The following is a 16,234-nucleotide window of genomic DNA, read 5'->3' on the forward strand; positions in this document are numbered from 1 at the left end:
TTGATCAGCAACTATTCCAAAGTAAATTCAAACAAAACGGACAGACATTATGTGAGAACTTTGGGTTCTGGATTCTTGGTTGGACAAAACAGGCAGAACACACATTTTCATGGACGTTTTTCACAATTTTCAGATATAATATGGACCAAATGATAGATTATCAGTTAACTGAGATAATACTCATCAGATTAAAGAAAACTGAACACAGCCCTACTGTGCACATTTGCCTACATGCAACCAAATCTAAAAAGTCAAGCTTAATCTGATGAAAACTGAGCCAAGTCTGACAAAAGCTGAGTCTGAAATGTCCTAAAACGGCCACTGTACAGAGGCTAAACCCTTTAGATTTTACATAACAACACTGCTTCTTCTCTGGCACCTCCCTCAGGACAAACTTTTACATTTTCTGCCCCACTTGTGGTGAAGATCTAAGAACAGAAGCGAAGTTGTCTCTCCATTTTTCATCCACCAAAAGACACAGGCTCACCTACCACAAATGACACAGGACTGCAGTGCATTGTGGGTAAGGTGTGAGAGGGTCACACCTTTAACAAAACAATCCACAACAATATCGGCTTCATCTGTTCTCTGCTCCTCTTTCCAAACAATTACTTGTGTGATTTTTCAGCACAAAAAGGAACCAGAGTTACTTAAATTTATCACCCTCATGTCTGAAGCTGCAGCCGCCTGTGTGCCCTTTGAAATTAAAGAGCTGAGTAAGACTTAATACAACATACACACACACACTCAAAAAAAACCCAGAATCATCTTGACCTTTACTGCTCTCCTCTTTCATCACAATCAATTACTTAGTTGAAGCAAGGTTCGACCAATATGGTAGATAACAACACGGGCTGCTTCAAGACCTGTGGAAAAGCCTCTGATCCAGCATTCAGACCATGGCAGGACCTCAGGTCTCTACTGAAACCCACTGATGGGATTATTTTAGCTTTAACAGCTCTGATTCAATCGGCAGGAAATTCTATGATGGGCTACATGAGACCTTTTAATTTCAAATGACGGCAGGTTTCCAACCTGTTTCTCTGCAGCTGTGATCAGAGAAAAACTAACACACTCCAACCATTTGCAGAGGATATTGACTGACTGCATCCACTTAATGACTTCTTCAATACATGCAGATCAAAACTAAATTCATAACTCTGACAATATACAACACATGTTGATTATTGCACGTCATGCATTTTCTGCACAACAGTAACTGTTTTGTAGCTAAAGATGATCAGTTGATTCATTTAAAATAAAATAATGTAGCCTACATGCCATGTGTCTGCATGCGTTGATTTGTCTTCTTGCTACTTCCCTGCACAACTTGTAAACAAACTGATCTGGTCAGTCCTGTTTGAGCACTGATATCCATTCTGAATTTAAATTAGAAATAAATAAATGAAGCCCTTTTTCTGGTTGCTTGGCTACATTCAGCGATCTCTTGGAAACTCTTATAGTTACAAGGGGACAAAACTGAAATTGTGTATGTGAAACATGTATTTTCCCTTACTATGATGGGTGGATTTACTAATTCAAGTACAGTATCAATATTTGTAAAATAATATAATATCACCTGATAGCACCTTAAGTCAATGATCTACAGATTTAAAGCTAAAGTAGTTTGGAAGATGGGATCTCTTTGTGGACTCAAAATGCTGTTTAGGTTTCACACTTGTACACAAAATGTATTTCACTTTGACTTTCACTTTTGTGTGTGTCGCTTTTTTATCCCCATATATTTATTTATTCATTCTAATAAAATTTCCTATAATTTATCTTTTAGTCATTACCATCTCATTACCATCAGGGGCCCAAGGAGCCCCAGAGACCCTGTTCACTCTGTGCCTGTTGGTTTGTGGTCAAGTGCTATATTGCTGATTTGTGTGGGAATGTGCATCACTAAAGTTCAGTATCAAGTGGACAGTTGAGACCTGTCTTCTGTACTTGAGGCATATTTCTAATTATATATGCATTTAATTAAATTATTACAAACAGGGAGTCAGTACAGCTCATTTTTTGTCAACTTGTTGGTAAATCTGGCCCCCTCTCTCACCCCAAAATGATGTAAAGGTTTACTTGCTGACATTTTTGTCTCTGTTGACTGTAAAGAAACATCTTTGCTTTTTGAAGTTGGGGAAAATCTCAAAGGCTTAAAGTTTTAATACATTGTTAATCTGCTTTTGAATCAGTGGAAGTATCTATATCCATACCAGCAGGTTTTCAAATCAAAACCAAACTTCAGCAGTCTACAACAGTCAGAAGTCAGTCTATGTTAAACCACAGTCACTACAGCACCATTTCTTTTACAATCTAAAGTGTTTCTATCAGTGTTTATTTGTTTAGATGTCTCAAGAGCTTAAATCCAGTTTTCGTTATATTTTTGTTTTGTCTGTAAAGTAAAAAGAACATCTTCTTTCAATTAATAAAAAGGTCAACGTAAATATCAAATATAATTATTAGTTGCAGCCTTGTGTCTGATACTGAATAACACAGAAAACGCCTAACCCTGTGGTTCAAGTGTTTCACTGCTGCAGCATCTGATCTGATCTGAGGCCACTGAACAGTCCCACAACAATCTCCACATCGTCTGCTCTCCGCATCATTCCAGTCAGCTGCTTGTGTGACTTGTCAAGCAGAAAAGAAACACACACACACACACATACACACACACACACACTAGACCAACTGAAACCAATGGCTCTCCAATTAGCGCTGAGAGCCTCCTGAGGGGCCACACCACAGTCCCGTGGCTGTCCTGCAGGCTTAAACCCCGCGATGACAGTAGAGAAACACATTTCTGGAACAGTCTTCTTGACCTTACATCTCCACCCAACCACCACCCACAACTCTGACTTTCACTCCGGCCCGTTTCTCCACTCACTTTTCTGGGAAGATCAAAGAGAAAAATCAATCTAATCAGAGGAGAGAGCGCTGCTTTCTCAGGCCGGTGCCAAGTCCAGGCGCAGTTTATAGCGCAGATAGAGAAAGTAAAAACACGAGCTGTGCGCAAAAAACAAACAAAACAAAAATACCACTGAGTATAGTCAACACATTAAGATGAACCACAGCGCAGCTATTTACTATTCAAACCAGTAGATCTCTCATTTTACTGAACAACGTGTCACTTTCCCCATAAAAAAACCCGCAGCTACAGTATTACATAATGACGCAACATACATCAAAAATGAACTCGGGCTTATTCGTTTCAATCACGATTCCCCCATTATGGAGGAAAGTTACTAAAAATACTACTAATATGAGTAATTATATGATGAAAAGGCAGAGTCGACAGTAAGTTAATGATCAGCCGGCTCCAGCTTTATTGGCTGAGCAGGTGTCAGTGTTTATTAAACACAAACGGGCGAGTTAATGACCAAAATAAACTTTTAATTTGCAGCTAATGACGCGGTAACACATATAATGATGTCTCACAATCTGGAGAGATCATTTGCATAATTTCATCTCGGAAAGTCAAACACAGACTAATGTACTGGGGAATAAGATGGTGCGTAAACTGTGGCTCCGAGTGAGCAGCTTCAGGGAAACAACCGCCGATATGAGCAAAAATTCAATTCTATTTATCTAAAAAAAAATTCACGTTTCCCCCAGTGGAGACAGTCTCTTCTATATATGACTTTGGTCAGTTTAACGTGACTTATTATGATCTATAACATCATAAAATCACACGTAGCCTTAGAGAGAGGTTAAACTCCGTCACTGCAAATAATTGCGGGTAGAGAAGTGGATTTATGGCGGTTTATCCTCTGCCAAACCTCCGCCGTGAAACCCCAAAAACACGCAGTATTCCAGCTGAGTCTGGGTCCGAGCCGTCAGGTGAAACCAAACACAAAAAAACAAGCCTCGCTCCGACGCACGGACTCACCACTTGAACGCCGGACGATGTTCTCCAGAAAAGTGTTCTGCGGTGCCACAAGCCCTCTCTTTCCCCCGGGCATCCTGCTGCGGGCGGGCGGAGTTGGTGTCGGTTAGGGTCGGTGGCGGTGTGTCTGCTGCTCGGAGGTCGGTACTGACGCTGGCTCTCAGTCGGACCGATGGAGAAGCTCATTGTAACCGTGCGCTCTGGATGCTCGTGGCGCACTGAGCCACAGCGGCGGCACTGCATCTCGCTGCCTGCCCGGAGCGTCAGGACGCATGCGTGTCTGCTCTTCTGGGCTCGGTCCTGAAAATAACGATGCACTGATATGTTCAGGGTTTGTGTAATAAATGATTTAGTATGGATACAAAAAATTAAAAAATGACATTTTTATTGAAGTCAGAATTATTACTGGTCGATCAGCATCTTGAATTATAACCAGCTGGGCCTGTATAAAACGCTGTGTTTAAAATATACAATAGCTATTATTTTGGTTTTAATCACAGCAGGGATATATTTGTTTCTTTTTATACAACTGCACTAAGTCTATTTACAGTTTGATTACGTATTTAGACCCATTACATACATAAGTTATTCAAATTACATGGTACCATTTTCTGTACAATATTATGGCCTACTACTGCTATTAATAATATTATCATCATCATCATCATCATCATAATCATAACACATCACAAGTCTCCCTTTATAAAAGGTTTAGAAACTGTAACTACCCTAATAGCATTATTTAAAGAGTTATGAAAAATTAAGAACATTTCTTGTTCTTACAACTTTTGGGTTGCCACTGTTAAATAAATAAATAAATACTCATGTGTCTCTTACTTTATAATATGAAATATAAACAAAGTGATAAACTATTAATTCTGCAGTTATACTGTTATTGGTGTCATTAATGTTTTCTACAATAATTAATTAAGTCTGTATTTTATAATATTAAGAAATATTTGAAAAATCAATTGTTATCAATGCAACTCAGGAAGCTAAAATATTTTTTAAAAAGAAAAAAAAAATCGACATAAAAGTTCTATTTGAGGTTTGAGGGGAGATAGGTGCTGGAACAATAGTCAGGCAGTGACACTGCCAGGCAATAAACTGTTGTTCATTAAGAAATAGTTACACTACATGACTCCCCTTAGAACCACAAATTATTGCATTATTGCATTATGTTTTTCTACAGATTAAACAATGAGGTACAACATGTTTAATTGAGCTTCAGAGGTGTTGGCGGGTGTATATTTCAACTTTGGGCAGAGCCAGGCTAGCCATTTCTCTCTGTGTTTATGCTAAGCTAGACTAACTACGTTGTGACTCTGGCTCTGTAGTTAATACACAGACATGAAAGTGGCATCTATCGCTCCAACTAACTCTCATAAAGAAAGTAAATAAGCATATTTCCCAGAGTGTCGAACTATCCCTTTAAGAAACACACCATCATAGGTCAGTGACATTGCAAAAATAAAGTCGTTAGCAGGTTGAACTTCCATGAAGTGATTAATAATAAGTGTGTTGTCTTACCATGCAGCAGTGAAAACTGTGTCGCCCTCTGCAGGAATTCTCTCAGGAATGCTCATTAGGGTTAATGGGGCCCCAGGGAACCCCACTAGGGAGGCAGCCAGGTCTCCATGTGGGGCATCACGTCCACACCCCATTTTATTTACTTTACTGTAGATATCAGTACTAAAGCAGCAATGAAGCTGCCCAGAGTATCTGAATTATTGACTGGAAGTGGGTGCACGGTTAGCTTTAAATAGTATCATGCATTTTAGTTGGTAGCATTGACCTTGTTATTTCCGCCTGTAATGACTGAAGCACATTAAAGGCTACGTAAGAGCCAAATCTCAGGCCTAACTCAGTGTCAGGTTTCTGTAATAACAAAAAAAACATCAGAGAAAAATTATAAATAATAAAACAATACACTGATACAAAAGAACAGAGGATAACTTAATGTAGAGATCGTAAAAAACTCCTACACCTACTGAGCACAACAGAGCACTGAATCACAGTATTGGATAAATTAAAAGCTGGATCTGATGATAGCACCATATGGAAAGTGAAGGGATCAGCAAGGTTATTACAGTTCCAGACCTACCAAGCTTTGGAAAAGACTGAGTACCATAATAGTATAATGCTTAGTTCACATGCTTCCACACCACTTTGCACAGGTCCTTTCCCTACTCAGAAACATATCAAGTTATTCAAAGTATGAATCAGCTATAAATAAAACAATACAATTATATGTCCTGGAGAACAGTGAAAGGACATATTTACATTTAAGGATAGTCAGCTGTTAATGGATGTGTGTGAATGATGTGGCATCAGCTCAGAGGAGCCAGAAGCCCTGGTTTTTGACTTGCAGGGAGCAATTTTTCACGTTTCCCTCAAGTCTTGGAACCATGTTTTTCTAAAATATTACACTGTGGACTATATCATAATATACAGTGAAAGTCAAAAGTTTCAGCTTCTTAAAACCATGGTTTTCATGATAGGGATGAATATGTAATTGTATGATAGGCGTGTTTATAAAGTGATATTATTGCAGTGTTTCCTCTAGGATTTTTTTCAGCAGTGGGGGGCATGCTCTCCGGATGGTGGGGGCAGGCATACACAAATGACCAAATGAGCAGTTGACAGTTGACAGCAGATTTTACTTTCAAAATCTATTTATTGTCTGGCCAGTTGAAAATGGCGTTTATCGCTACCATAGAACTTTTACAATATATATCTCAGCCATATACAATGTCAAGAAAAATAAATACCTTTGGTTTGTGAAAAATAAATGTTACTTCAACTCTAACCAGTTGAAAATGTAAAAAGTAAAAAATAAATAAAGCAATAACATTAAATAAATAAAAATAATAAATAAACATATAAAGATCAGCTAGATGGAGCTGTAGAGTCAGTGGCAAAGTTTGCACCCAGGCTCATCTCTCTCTCCTGCACCTTCACCCAGCTCTCCCGCTGCTGTGCTCTGCTCTCCTCCACTTTGTATAACAACTCCTCCCTGTCTAATGTTACCTGTCTAATAAGATTACATTAAAAGTGTGAGTAACGTAACGCTAACAGCGTTATATAGTTTACACTCATATCACATCTGATTACAAGTGTGAACATTAAAATACTATTTTTTACCTAACATCATCATTTACGAGTCAGTAAAAGGCTTATGATAGGCTACCTGACTAGCGTCTTCTTCATCTGTTGTCTTTCTCTTCTTAGAGAAGTATCTGAACAAGCTCATCTGAAAATGCTGTCAGCAGTTAATACATAATGACGTGTAGATATTAGCTTAATGCTATCGATTAGTTTACCCAAGTTAGCGTCACTGAGTTGGCTAATAAGTCTACCTTTTCTCCGGTAATTCGCTGCCTTATTCCTCACGACTACACTTCTCTGACTCTGACCTGGTGCCTGACGTGATGTCACTTTCAAGGCCGCGCTTTCGCGACTAATTAACTCCAATAGGATCCCCCAACCACCCCACTCCCTCCCTCCCTCCGCTGTTGCGCTCATCATCACACAGGCTGTGCTGTGAAGGTGGAGAGATGTGGCGGTGGTGCATTTGCGACAATAAAAAAAAAAAAAAAAAAAAGAAAAAAAGAAATTTGAAGGCGTGGCGGCTATGATTTAGCAGTGGCGGGCCACCACTGCTAAATGAATGTAGAGGAAACACTGTATTGCATAATAACATAACATAGCATAAGTTTTCTTTTTCAGGTACAGAAACTCATGCTGTGATGTAAAACATTTCCAGTCTCCACTTGTCAGTGAACTATTCGTCTATAATCATTTTTATCTTAACCTCCTAAGACCCTAACTCTTGCATGGCGTGCATTTTTAATTTCTCTTTGCTATTTAGGCAGATTGGGACCTGATGAGTGTAACACCAAAAAATCATCTTTTTACATGATGTAGTTTCTGAGAAAAATGATGTCCACATATGAGGACATTAGTTTTAAATTTCGATAGAAACCAATAAAAAGACAATTGAGTAATGATGTGCAAAACTATTTATTTGGTGCCAGAACACAGCAGCATTTTCCTGAGTGCAAAAACAAAAAGAAAGAATTGTGCCCCTTTGAGCAATATCGCTCATTTGAAGTACTGCTAACAGTTGCAGAAAGACGTATGTCTGTAACAAAGTAAAAAACATTCTGAACATTTTGCATTGTTACTGTTCTAAACTGTTAATTTCAACTTCTGAACATGGCTCATATGTGGTCACCAGGCCCTTGTTGAGAAAAAGTTAGTATTGTGGTCTAGAGAACCCAAAATGTGAGGTCCACATATGTGGACGCCAGGTCTTAGGAGGTTAAATCCAAGGCGTCGCGGTAATTTTCAGGTAGCTAGCTAGTTTGCAAATTAGCTACGTAACGTTCGGCTAACGTTAGCAACGTTAAATGGTTTGACAGTTTTTTTTTGTGTTAACTCAATTCACAATGTCACCTTTTCACATCAACCTGAGTCCGTTTACCTTTAAAGAGACGTTTGAGCACCGCCTTCCCCTGAGGAACCAACCAGACGGCCTAAGAAGCTGTGAAAACTTGTTTCTGTTGCGGTGTTGAAATGATTGACATTTGTCAGTTATTCCCGCGTGACATTTGGGTGACTGAACTCCGCGCAATGATTGGTTGAACTCTTCTTCTTCTCTTACTCAGCGAACTAGACGGTACTGCCCCTGCAGTTCAATTTGAGTACTGCATGTGTGCGTTTGAACTCGCACTTTTTTAAAATAAAGAGCCTGGTTTATTATCTTTTAAGGAAAATGTTCTAATTACTCATGTTTTTTCGTTCAATTGGTTTAGATAGCAGCAGATCTCTGCTTTTATTCTGAATGCACGAGGTGTATAAGGGAAGTCTTAATGTTTTTTTTGTAGAAGTGTACAACAAAATATGGCAAGTGATACATTAGTGGAAAGCTCTTAAGAAAACAGAGCACAATGTGAAGAGGTACAATCAGTGCAAATTGAAAAGGCAAAAAATATGCAAACAGAAAATAAATAACATAGCTGAGGTGACTTCTAATTATTGAAAGGCATCAATTACGTCCAGTAGGCCTAGTTTTTTGCTGCTTTATTTTCCATATAATTCAGTGATTTGCAATATAAAATAAAAAAGGTATTTAACAAACATTCAGTTGTACTCTTCCAGGTGTAGTTTACTGCAACAAATCGTACCAACGTACTTGAATGTAAAAATGTATACAGGTTGGCAGTTCTGCAGTTCATCCTGAAGTGAACATGAATGTCTGAACCAAATTTCATGGCAATCCAACCCATAGTTGCTGAGATATTTCAAAATGGACTAAAGGGGTGGACCAACCAACACTGCCATCCCTACAGCCATAATCCTACAAAATGATAATACTCTCCAGTGAGCACCCTGTTCCACCATAAGGCAGCACGAACATGAATATTATAGGAATAATAGAGCAATTAAATGCTATGGTTGACACAGTTTGTTTGATGTTGGACTGTATTCAGTGTCTCAAAGTCTTATTTAGAAATCTCTCACCTCATTTCTGCACCTTTTAACACACGCTGATCATCATCCAATGTTGTCAAGTAGTCTGTTGAGATCACCTGCGATATTACAGCATGCAACTGTGAGGGAGTGTGTGTATGTGTGTGTGGTTGTGTTGTCAGTAAATGCATACAGTGCCAAACGCTCCTGTGGGACGCCCTTAATTGGCCCACTTGCATCATGGGGTATCAAACATATGTGACAGCACAGGTAGAACAGCTGCCGTCTGGCTGAGCTCTCTCTCTCTCTCTCTCTCTCTCTCTCTCTCTCTCTCTCTCTCTCTCTCTCTCTCTCTCTTCTCTCTCTCTCTCTCTCTCTCTCCTCTCTCTCTCTCTCTCTCCTCTCTCTCTCTCTCTCTCTCTCTCTCTCTCCTCTCTCTCTCTCTCTCTCTCTCTCTCTCTCTCTCTCTCTCTCTCTCTCTCTCTCTCTCTCTCTCTCTGTGTGAATGTCTCTTGCTCTCTCTGTCTCGCTGCACACAGTAATGTATGGAGGCTTATTAAAGGCAAAACTGCTGTTGGGAGAAGTCCATGGGTTCCAGTTATGGAAAGTGTCACTGAGGGGCCATATCAGCATTTTACAAGTTTACTGCTTTTTTAAAGGAATCTTTTCATAACTTTTTTTTTTTTTTTAAAGATTTCCCTTTCTCCTGTTTACTGATTTTGTAAATTGATACTGACAAGTTTTCAGTCATTACACTGTGAAGTAATATCACCCTGAAGCAGAAGTGGTATAATAACAAAGTCCACTGCAAAGCCAAAGCACTGACAACACAGAAACTAAAGCTTGATAAAAAAAAACTTTCTCAAGGTTAAGTTTAAAGCACCTAAAGTTAATCTAAGTTCAGGACAGATTGAGGCCTTGGTTAAATATTGAGTGACTAGAGGGACAAAACACAATGCGTTTACTTTGCTAATATTTAATTGAAACGACAATCTTTCGCAAACCTTAACCAAAGTGCTTTTGTTGGGCTAAAGCATGTATGTGGGACAGTAAATGAGTAGTAAATAAATATAATTTTTAGAGTGTGTGTCTGTGTGTGTGTGGGGAGGGGGGGGGGGGGGGGGCCGTGCAGATGGAGGGAAAGTTTTTTTCCCTCACAACCACAAAGTGAGCATCATCACTTGGGTAAAGTGTCTTGTGTTCAGGTCCATTACAGAGGTTGCACTGAGGCTGAAAGGCAAAGACAGACCACAGACAAGAGAGTAAGTTAACTTGTACTTGGAACTTTGGTGATTTAGGAATTCAATCTTGATGTTTTGCTCCATGCTCTCTGAGTCTTCCTGGACAAAATTTTATAAAAAATGTGCGTGACTTCATAATCCCAAGTGCATTAACACTAGATCAAAGTACACAAACATCAGCTGACTGATCTCCACCTCTGAGTTTTTGCATCTCACCACAAAACTGAAGCATGACTTTGTTGGACAGTGAGGAGAGTCTCCATGGGGATTTGATGACTGTAATCACTCTAATTATATCGCATGACTAACCCCCAATTACGCCCAATCAGCATTCAGCAGGCGGGTGCCATTGTTCATGTGGAACGAGCTCTTGTGGCCACGAGTCTTGGTAGCAAACCACACACCACCCATGAGCCTGACAAATGTATTTCTTGATACAGGAGCTCCGGAGAGACACGTGTAAATCACCTCATTGACAGAATAAAATGCTTTTTTCCTAATGACCAAAAAAAAAAAAAAAAATGCCACAGTTAGAAGAAGGGCAACAGACAATTTCTGTTTCTGTAGTTCTTAATCTGAACATTTGTTATTTCCAGCTCCACTGCTCATTGAGTAGAAACGAGTAAATGTCACATGGTGGAGATCAAAGGCAGCAGTGGGGTGACACTTAAGCCTCATTTGGGTAGAGAAAGTGGGAAGAGACGGGGATAGAGGTATCGAACCCTCCAGCACCGATCAATGCACCACCTGCACATCTGGAAGGGAGACATAGCTGCATCCCTTCGTATTGATCTCAGAATTAATTAGTCCAGCTTCCATCAGTGCTGCCCGTCTCTCACTGGCTCTATAAAAAGGGAGGGGCATCAGATATCAAAGCACAAATGCCCCCGCCAAACCTCCAACCTCAGGCCAGACTTTGGTCGTCCAGCTGACAGTGAAGTTCAAAGGTTGAACTGGAATAAAAACACAATATTTGTTGGGGGAGAAGTTGGTGTGATGGTAAAGTAGGCAGGGGTGAGGTGAGGTAGGGAATAGCAGAGCACAGGGACTTGGTGGTAAGTGATTTTTGTCTGTGTTGTATTGCCGATCTGTTGTGTCAGGGGACCAGCAGGAGGTCTAAATTGCTGTACTAGTCAATAAAAAGAGCTCCATTACACTCATTGGATAAAGGGTCTTTCCATGCCTCGATTAACCTGGTCAGGGAGCAGAGGCAAAAAATGTACTGCTGTGCACCCACTGACCTCAACCAACCAGTCTGCCTTTAGGTTCCCAACAAATACAGACTGCAAAGCAGACAACACATGGCAGCATCATTTAACCAACTCCTATGCTGTTACAATATTAATTGCTCCTGGTTTGCCGTGTCCATTCGTTTTTTGTATTTTGATTCAGTAAAACTTTATTTAAGAATATGTACCACGTGAGCACAATATAAACTAAAATAATAAAAGGTGTAAAAGTTTTTCACATTTTATAATATTATATATACTCTTTGCATATTTTAAAATCTTCATCATTTACACTTGTGTTTACGTTGGCTGACAGTTTTCATCTTTCCTGCCTTTGCTGGAGTATTGCCATATAATAAAAAGTAAATGATTAAATGTTTGGTGGTGTAAAATCTCATGTTGACACGTTCGTCTTCTTCATAACTGTGTTTCATAGCTTACAAGTGTAACCTTGCTAACCTGCCTGAAATGAATGAGACCCATAAGCTTTGACTACTTAGCTGAGTAGTGAACCAGTGTCTAGGTAAGTGCTGCTGAGTGATGGTCTTATAGTCAATTAGTCTTGAGTGTTCATCTACCTGGGTAAGAGAATTTAATCAAGTTTCTGTAAGTGTTTTTTTCCTCTGGGTGCACCCTATTAGGAATAAGACAACATTAATATGGGGTCTTGACAAATCCTACCACACCAGTGAACTTGAAGTATGGAGAGGAAATGGAGTTCCCTCTGAGATGAAAGAAGAAATCAGGTGCTTTTGTGGCTCGATCGCCATCATCCTAGTCAGGGAGAAAATCCAGTTTCCTAAATCCAATCAGTTTTAGTTGGTAACAAAAACGCTAGCCTGCAGGGAAAGGGGAAAAACACAACATTTTGGGGCACATCTGGATTCATTTACTATGAATTAAATTTTTTTGCTGTGAAGTCTGGTGTATGTTGTCTTACACTGGCCTTAGTGGAGGTCTGGACTCTCTGCCCTTCTGGTTTTGTTTAGAGTTGGAGGGTATACGAACCGTGCAGCTGAGGTTGGGACTTCCGGAGAGCGTGTACAGCCAGTGAAGATGAGCTAGCTGCAGGATGGTCAGTGTTTTCTATTTCTACAGATCATCTGTAGCTGTGGAGGTTTTGGCGTTTCTGGTGTCATGTGCTGTGTACCATCAACCCCAGACCACTTTCAACAAAACTTTCAGGTCGTAAAAAAACATACAGTAGCTGGAAAACAATGTTCTGAACCTAATCCATTAGGACAAATGTAGAGCTAGATGTGAGCACCCAATGTATAACATTATACAACAATATTGTACAGCAGTGTTCCCTGTTTTGCCCAGCTAATAATCTAGCAGTAGGATTTCCTATTTTCCTCTTTTACTGCTGAGGGATGCTCCTCTGCCTAAAACTTAATAGCAATGTGGTGTCACCTGGTGGGCGCATAAACAGCTCGCTGTGGCATTTAGCAAAGCCTCTTCCGCTGCAGTTTAATTGCAGACTACTTTTTGAATCACAAATAAATGTTTTAAATGTTTTTCTCTCTTTCAGTCGGACAGTGTGGAGGCTTTTCGAGGAGGCGCCTGAGGTAACCTGCCTGTGATGGCACTTTGTCTAGCTGTTATTGCTAATTACAACCGTGCTGCTCATGCTGCAGTTTGTGTCTCTCTCTGAATCCTCTTTTCCTCTATCTGAGTGTTACAGTTTGAATAGGCTTATTTTGGAGCAGCAATTCTGTAGCTTTTAGTTAATCACTCTCCTCTTAATCTTGGTTATGCAGCAGCAGTTGTGGTGGCATACAGTCACACACACTGACACAGGATGCAGTTAAATAAAGGCCCCGGGAGCAGGAAACAGAAGCCTGACATAAAATCAGAGCCATATTAGAGGACTGTCAACAAGATGAAGGAGTGTCATAAGACTTTTCCCTCGAAGGTTCTGCAAACGATCGTCACTGCCACTAAATGTCGCTCACGATCACTGGCATCTCGGAACAAAACAAATGCTTCGTCAGCCACATCGCCAGCCTCTGTTGATCCACAACCCCAATCCCGTCCCTTCACGTTTTCAGTCAACAAGGTGTCAGGAAGCCCAAAGAAGGTGTCCACTAAACACACAAGAAGAAGCACAACTGAATAATGTCACCCTGTGTACATGAGAGCCTATGCTAGCATTACTGTGATACACTTAGCAAGCTAGCCAGCAATAGCAACATTTGCTGAACAAATTCATAATAAGGGAAACAGCAGGTTAGCTAACGTTATTATGTCTACTGTAGCCGGTCACTACTGAAAACAGACATGAAACATTGTGTAGCATCAAGTTACTTCCACAAGGAAGAGAACAAAAACTAGTTGTGAGTCAAGCTGGACACTTTAGCAGCTCGTAGAATTCTCCATCTAAGTAAAGCCAGACCAGTATTGGATCCACGGTCAGACTTGGAGAGAAATTCAGCCTCTGTCTTATCTGCTGGGACACAAACGACTTAAAAAGCTTTATGAATGTTTTGATGGTCCACCGGCCGACTGGGATTTGTAGCCATAGCCAGTCCACCTGTGCCCTGGTCTTATCTCTTTCTTTGTAGGAGGCCTGTTTAGCTGAAAATGTGGTTTCTTAAGTGGGGGAAATTCTGGAAGGTCGCTTTCACCTGAACGCTGCATCTGGGCACTGATGCACAGATTTCTATTAAATTTGATGCAAATATTCATGATCCCCAGAGGAAGAATTTTTTGGTAGTTTCCTCAGCCTCACCATCAAGCCAAAATCCTCTCCTGAGGATTATTTACATTGATTTTTCACAGATTTTGTTTTTACTGCAGGCCATCTGTTTTACCTGTCTGCCCGTGGAGACATTACTGACTTGTATTACATCAAATTAGATGACAGCTCTCAATAAAGTGCACCTGCTTCGAAGCAAAACATTCTTCCTTTGTTCCTAGATTTCTTGCTGTGGTGCTCACACAGGACTTTGGGAGTCGCCACCCTGCTTTGCTTCCCTCAGTGACAAATTCATGACACTGAACAGGAAATCTCTCTGATTTTAAGATACTGTCACTCTTTTGTGGATCTTAGGAAACTGCTACAGCTTTGAGATGAGTAAAATAATCTCCCCAGCTGGTAATCCTTTCCTGCTTGTCATAAGAAAAAATACACTTCAAAAATACCAGAATGAAATTATGAATATTAAGGACAGCAAAGGCATACATTTCTTCTTCATGTTTGTTTCTTGGTTGGTATCAATCAACAGAAACTGCCAACGAACAAATCTTTAGTCATGAGGAGAAGTTTTTCAGGAAGATTCAGATTGAGTCACCATGACACCCACCGTGGTTTATAAACAGCTTTGGTTTCCATGTGAACCAGACGGCTTATGTAGTTTATATTGACAGTAAGAATGGTGCATCATGGTAAGGTGAGAATGAGAATGAAAATGAAGTATTAACATTATATTCAATTACATGATGATATGAGAAAATATTAATTGAGATGATGAGATTAATAGAAAAAACATGATGTCAAAAACAAAAGATAAAGATGAGATTCTGTACATTAGCTAAATTTACAGGATATGAGTTGAGATGAGGTTTGACATTTACATGAGATCATGTGACATGACATGAAATCAGAAGATAAACAAGGAGTGAGGTGGAGGGAAGATCAAAAAGGTAGACAATACCATAAGGCAGGGTCAAAACAGAATTAAATGATATAACGTTCTATAAAACGAAATTACGAATTTCGAAGTTGAAATTATAAGGTCACACAAGGTGAAGCAACAAGGCTTAAAATGAGAAAAGAGAGGAAATGCGAATGAGATGTAATTACATTTATGGAATGACCTGATGTCAAAGTTATGAGTTCTGCTGATGTGAGATGAAACAAAATGAAATGAAACAGGACACGAGACAAAAGTGACATTATGAGAAATAAGGAATAAGAAACAAAAAGAAGGTGAGGTTTTGTCAGTAGTGCTGGGATATGTGAGTGTTTTTACCCTCTTGATATAAACTGGATGAGGCTTTCTAAAAGTTCTCCAGTGTAGGGTGTTGTACACCTTTCAGGCAGCAAGAGTGCAGGGCAAACTAACATGATAAGCCGTTATCAAGTTGAAATTAAAGAATACGAATCATTGTCCTCCCAAAATATTACACTGCAGGCTGCATAAAGCTGATAACTTTTAAAATCAAGAAGTGTTTTACTGAACGTACTGTGATAATAAGGTTATTACTACATGTTTATTTTTTATAGTAAATAAAAACTCTGCTATTTCATAATAAAACTGCAAAACAACAGGCACTAAAAGTTGTGTAACTTGATTTAATTGCAGCAGGAAAAAAAAAAGAAAAAACATGAAAATTAATTTTTGAGTTCACATGGGCCATGTGCTTGCATTGGTGCATGAACACGCCGCTGGATTTCTGGG

At 39.7% G+C, this 16,234-nt stretch overlaps 1 protein-coding gene across 1 annotated transcript in view; it reads right to left on the minus strand.

The window, feature by feature from the left end:
• kcnh5b (potassium voltage-gated channel, subfamily H (eag-related), member 5b) overlaps positions 1-4,278 on the minus strand; it is a 134,822-nt gene extending 130,544 nt beyond the window's left edge. The window contains exon 1 of the mRNA XM_056394309.1: positions 3,890-4,278. Within this exon, the coding sequence (XP_056250284.1) occupies positions 3,890-3,962 (73 nt within the window). The 5' untranslated portion in view covers positions 3,963-4,278. The remainder of the gene's footprint in view (positions 1-3,889) is intronic.
• Between the last annotated feature and the right edge of the window lie 11,956 nt (positions 4,279-16,234).

Source organism: Seriola aureovittata, chromosome 13, assembly GCF_021018895.1.
Source record: "Seriola aureovittata isolate HTS-2021-v1 ecotype China chromosome 13, ASM2101889v1, whole genome shotgun sequence".
Classification (NCBI taxonomy): domain Eukaryota; kingdom Metazoa; phylum Chordata; class Actinopteri; order Carangiformes; family Carangidae; genus Seriola; species Seriola aureovittata.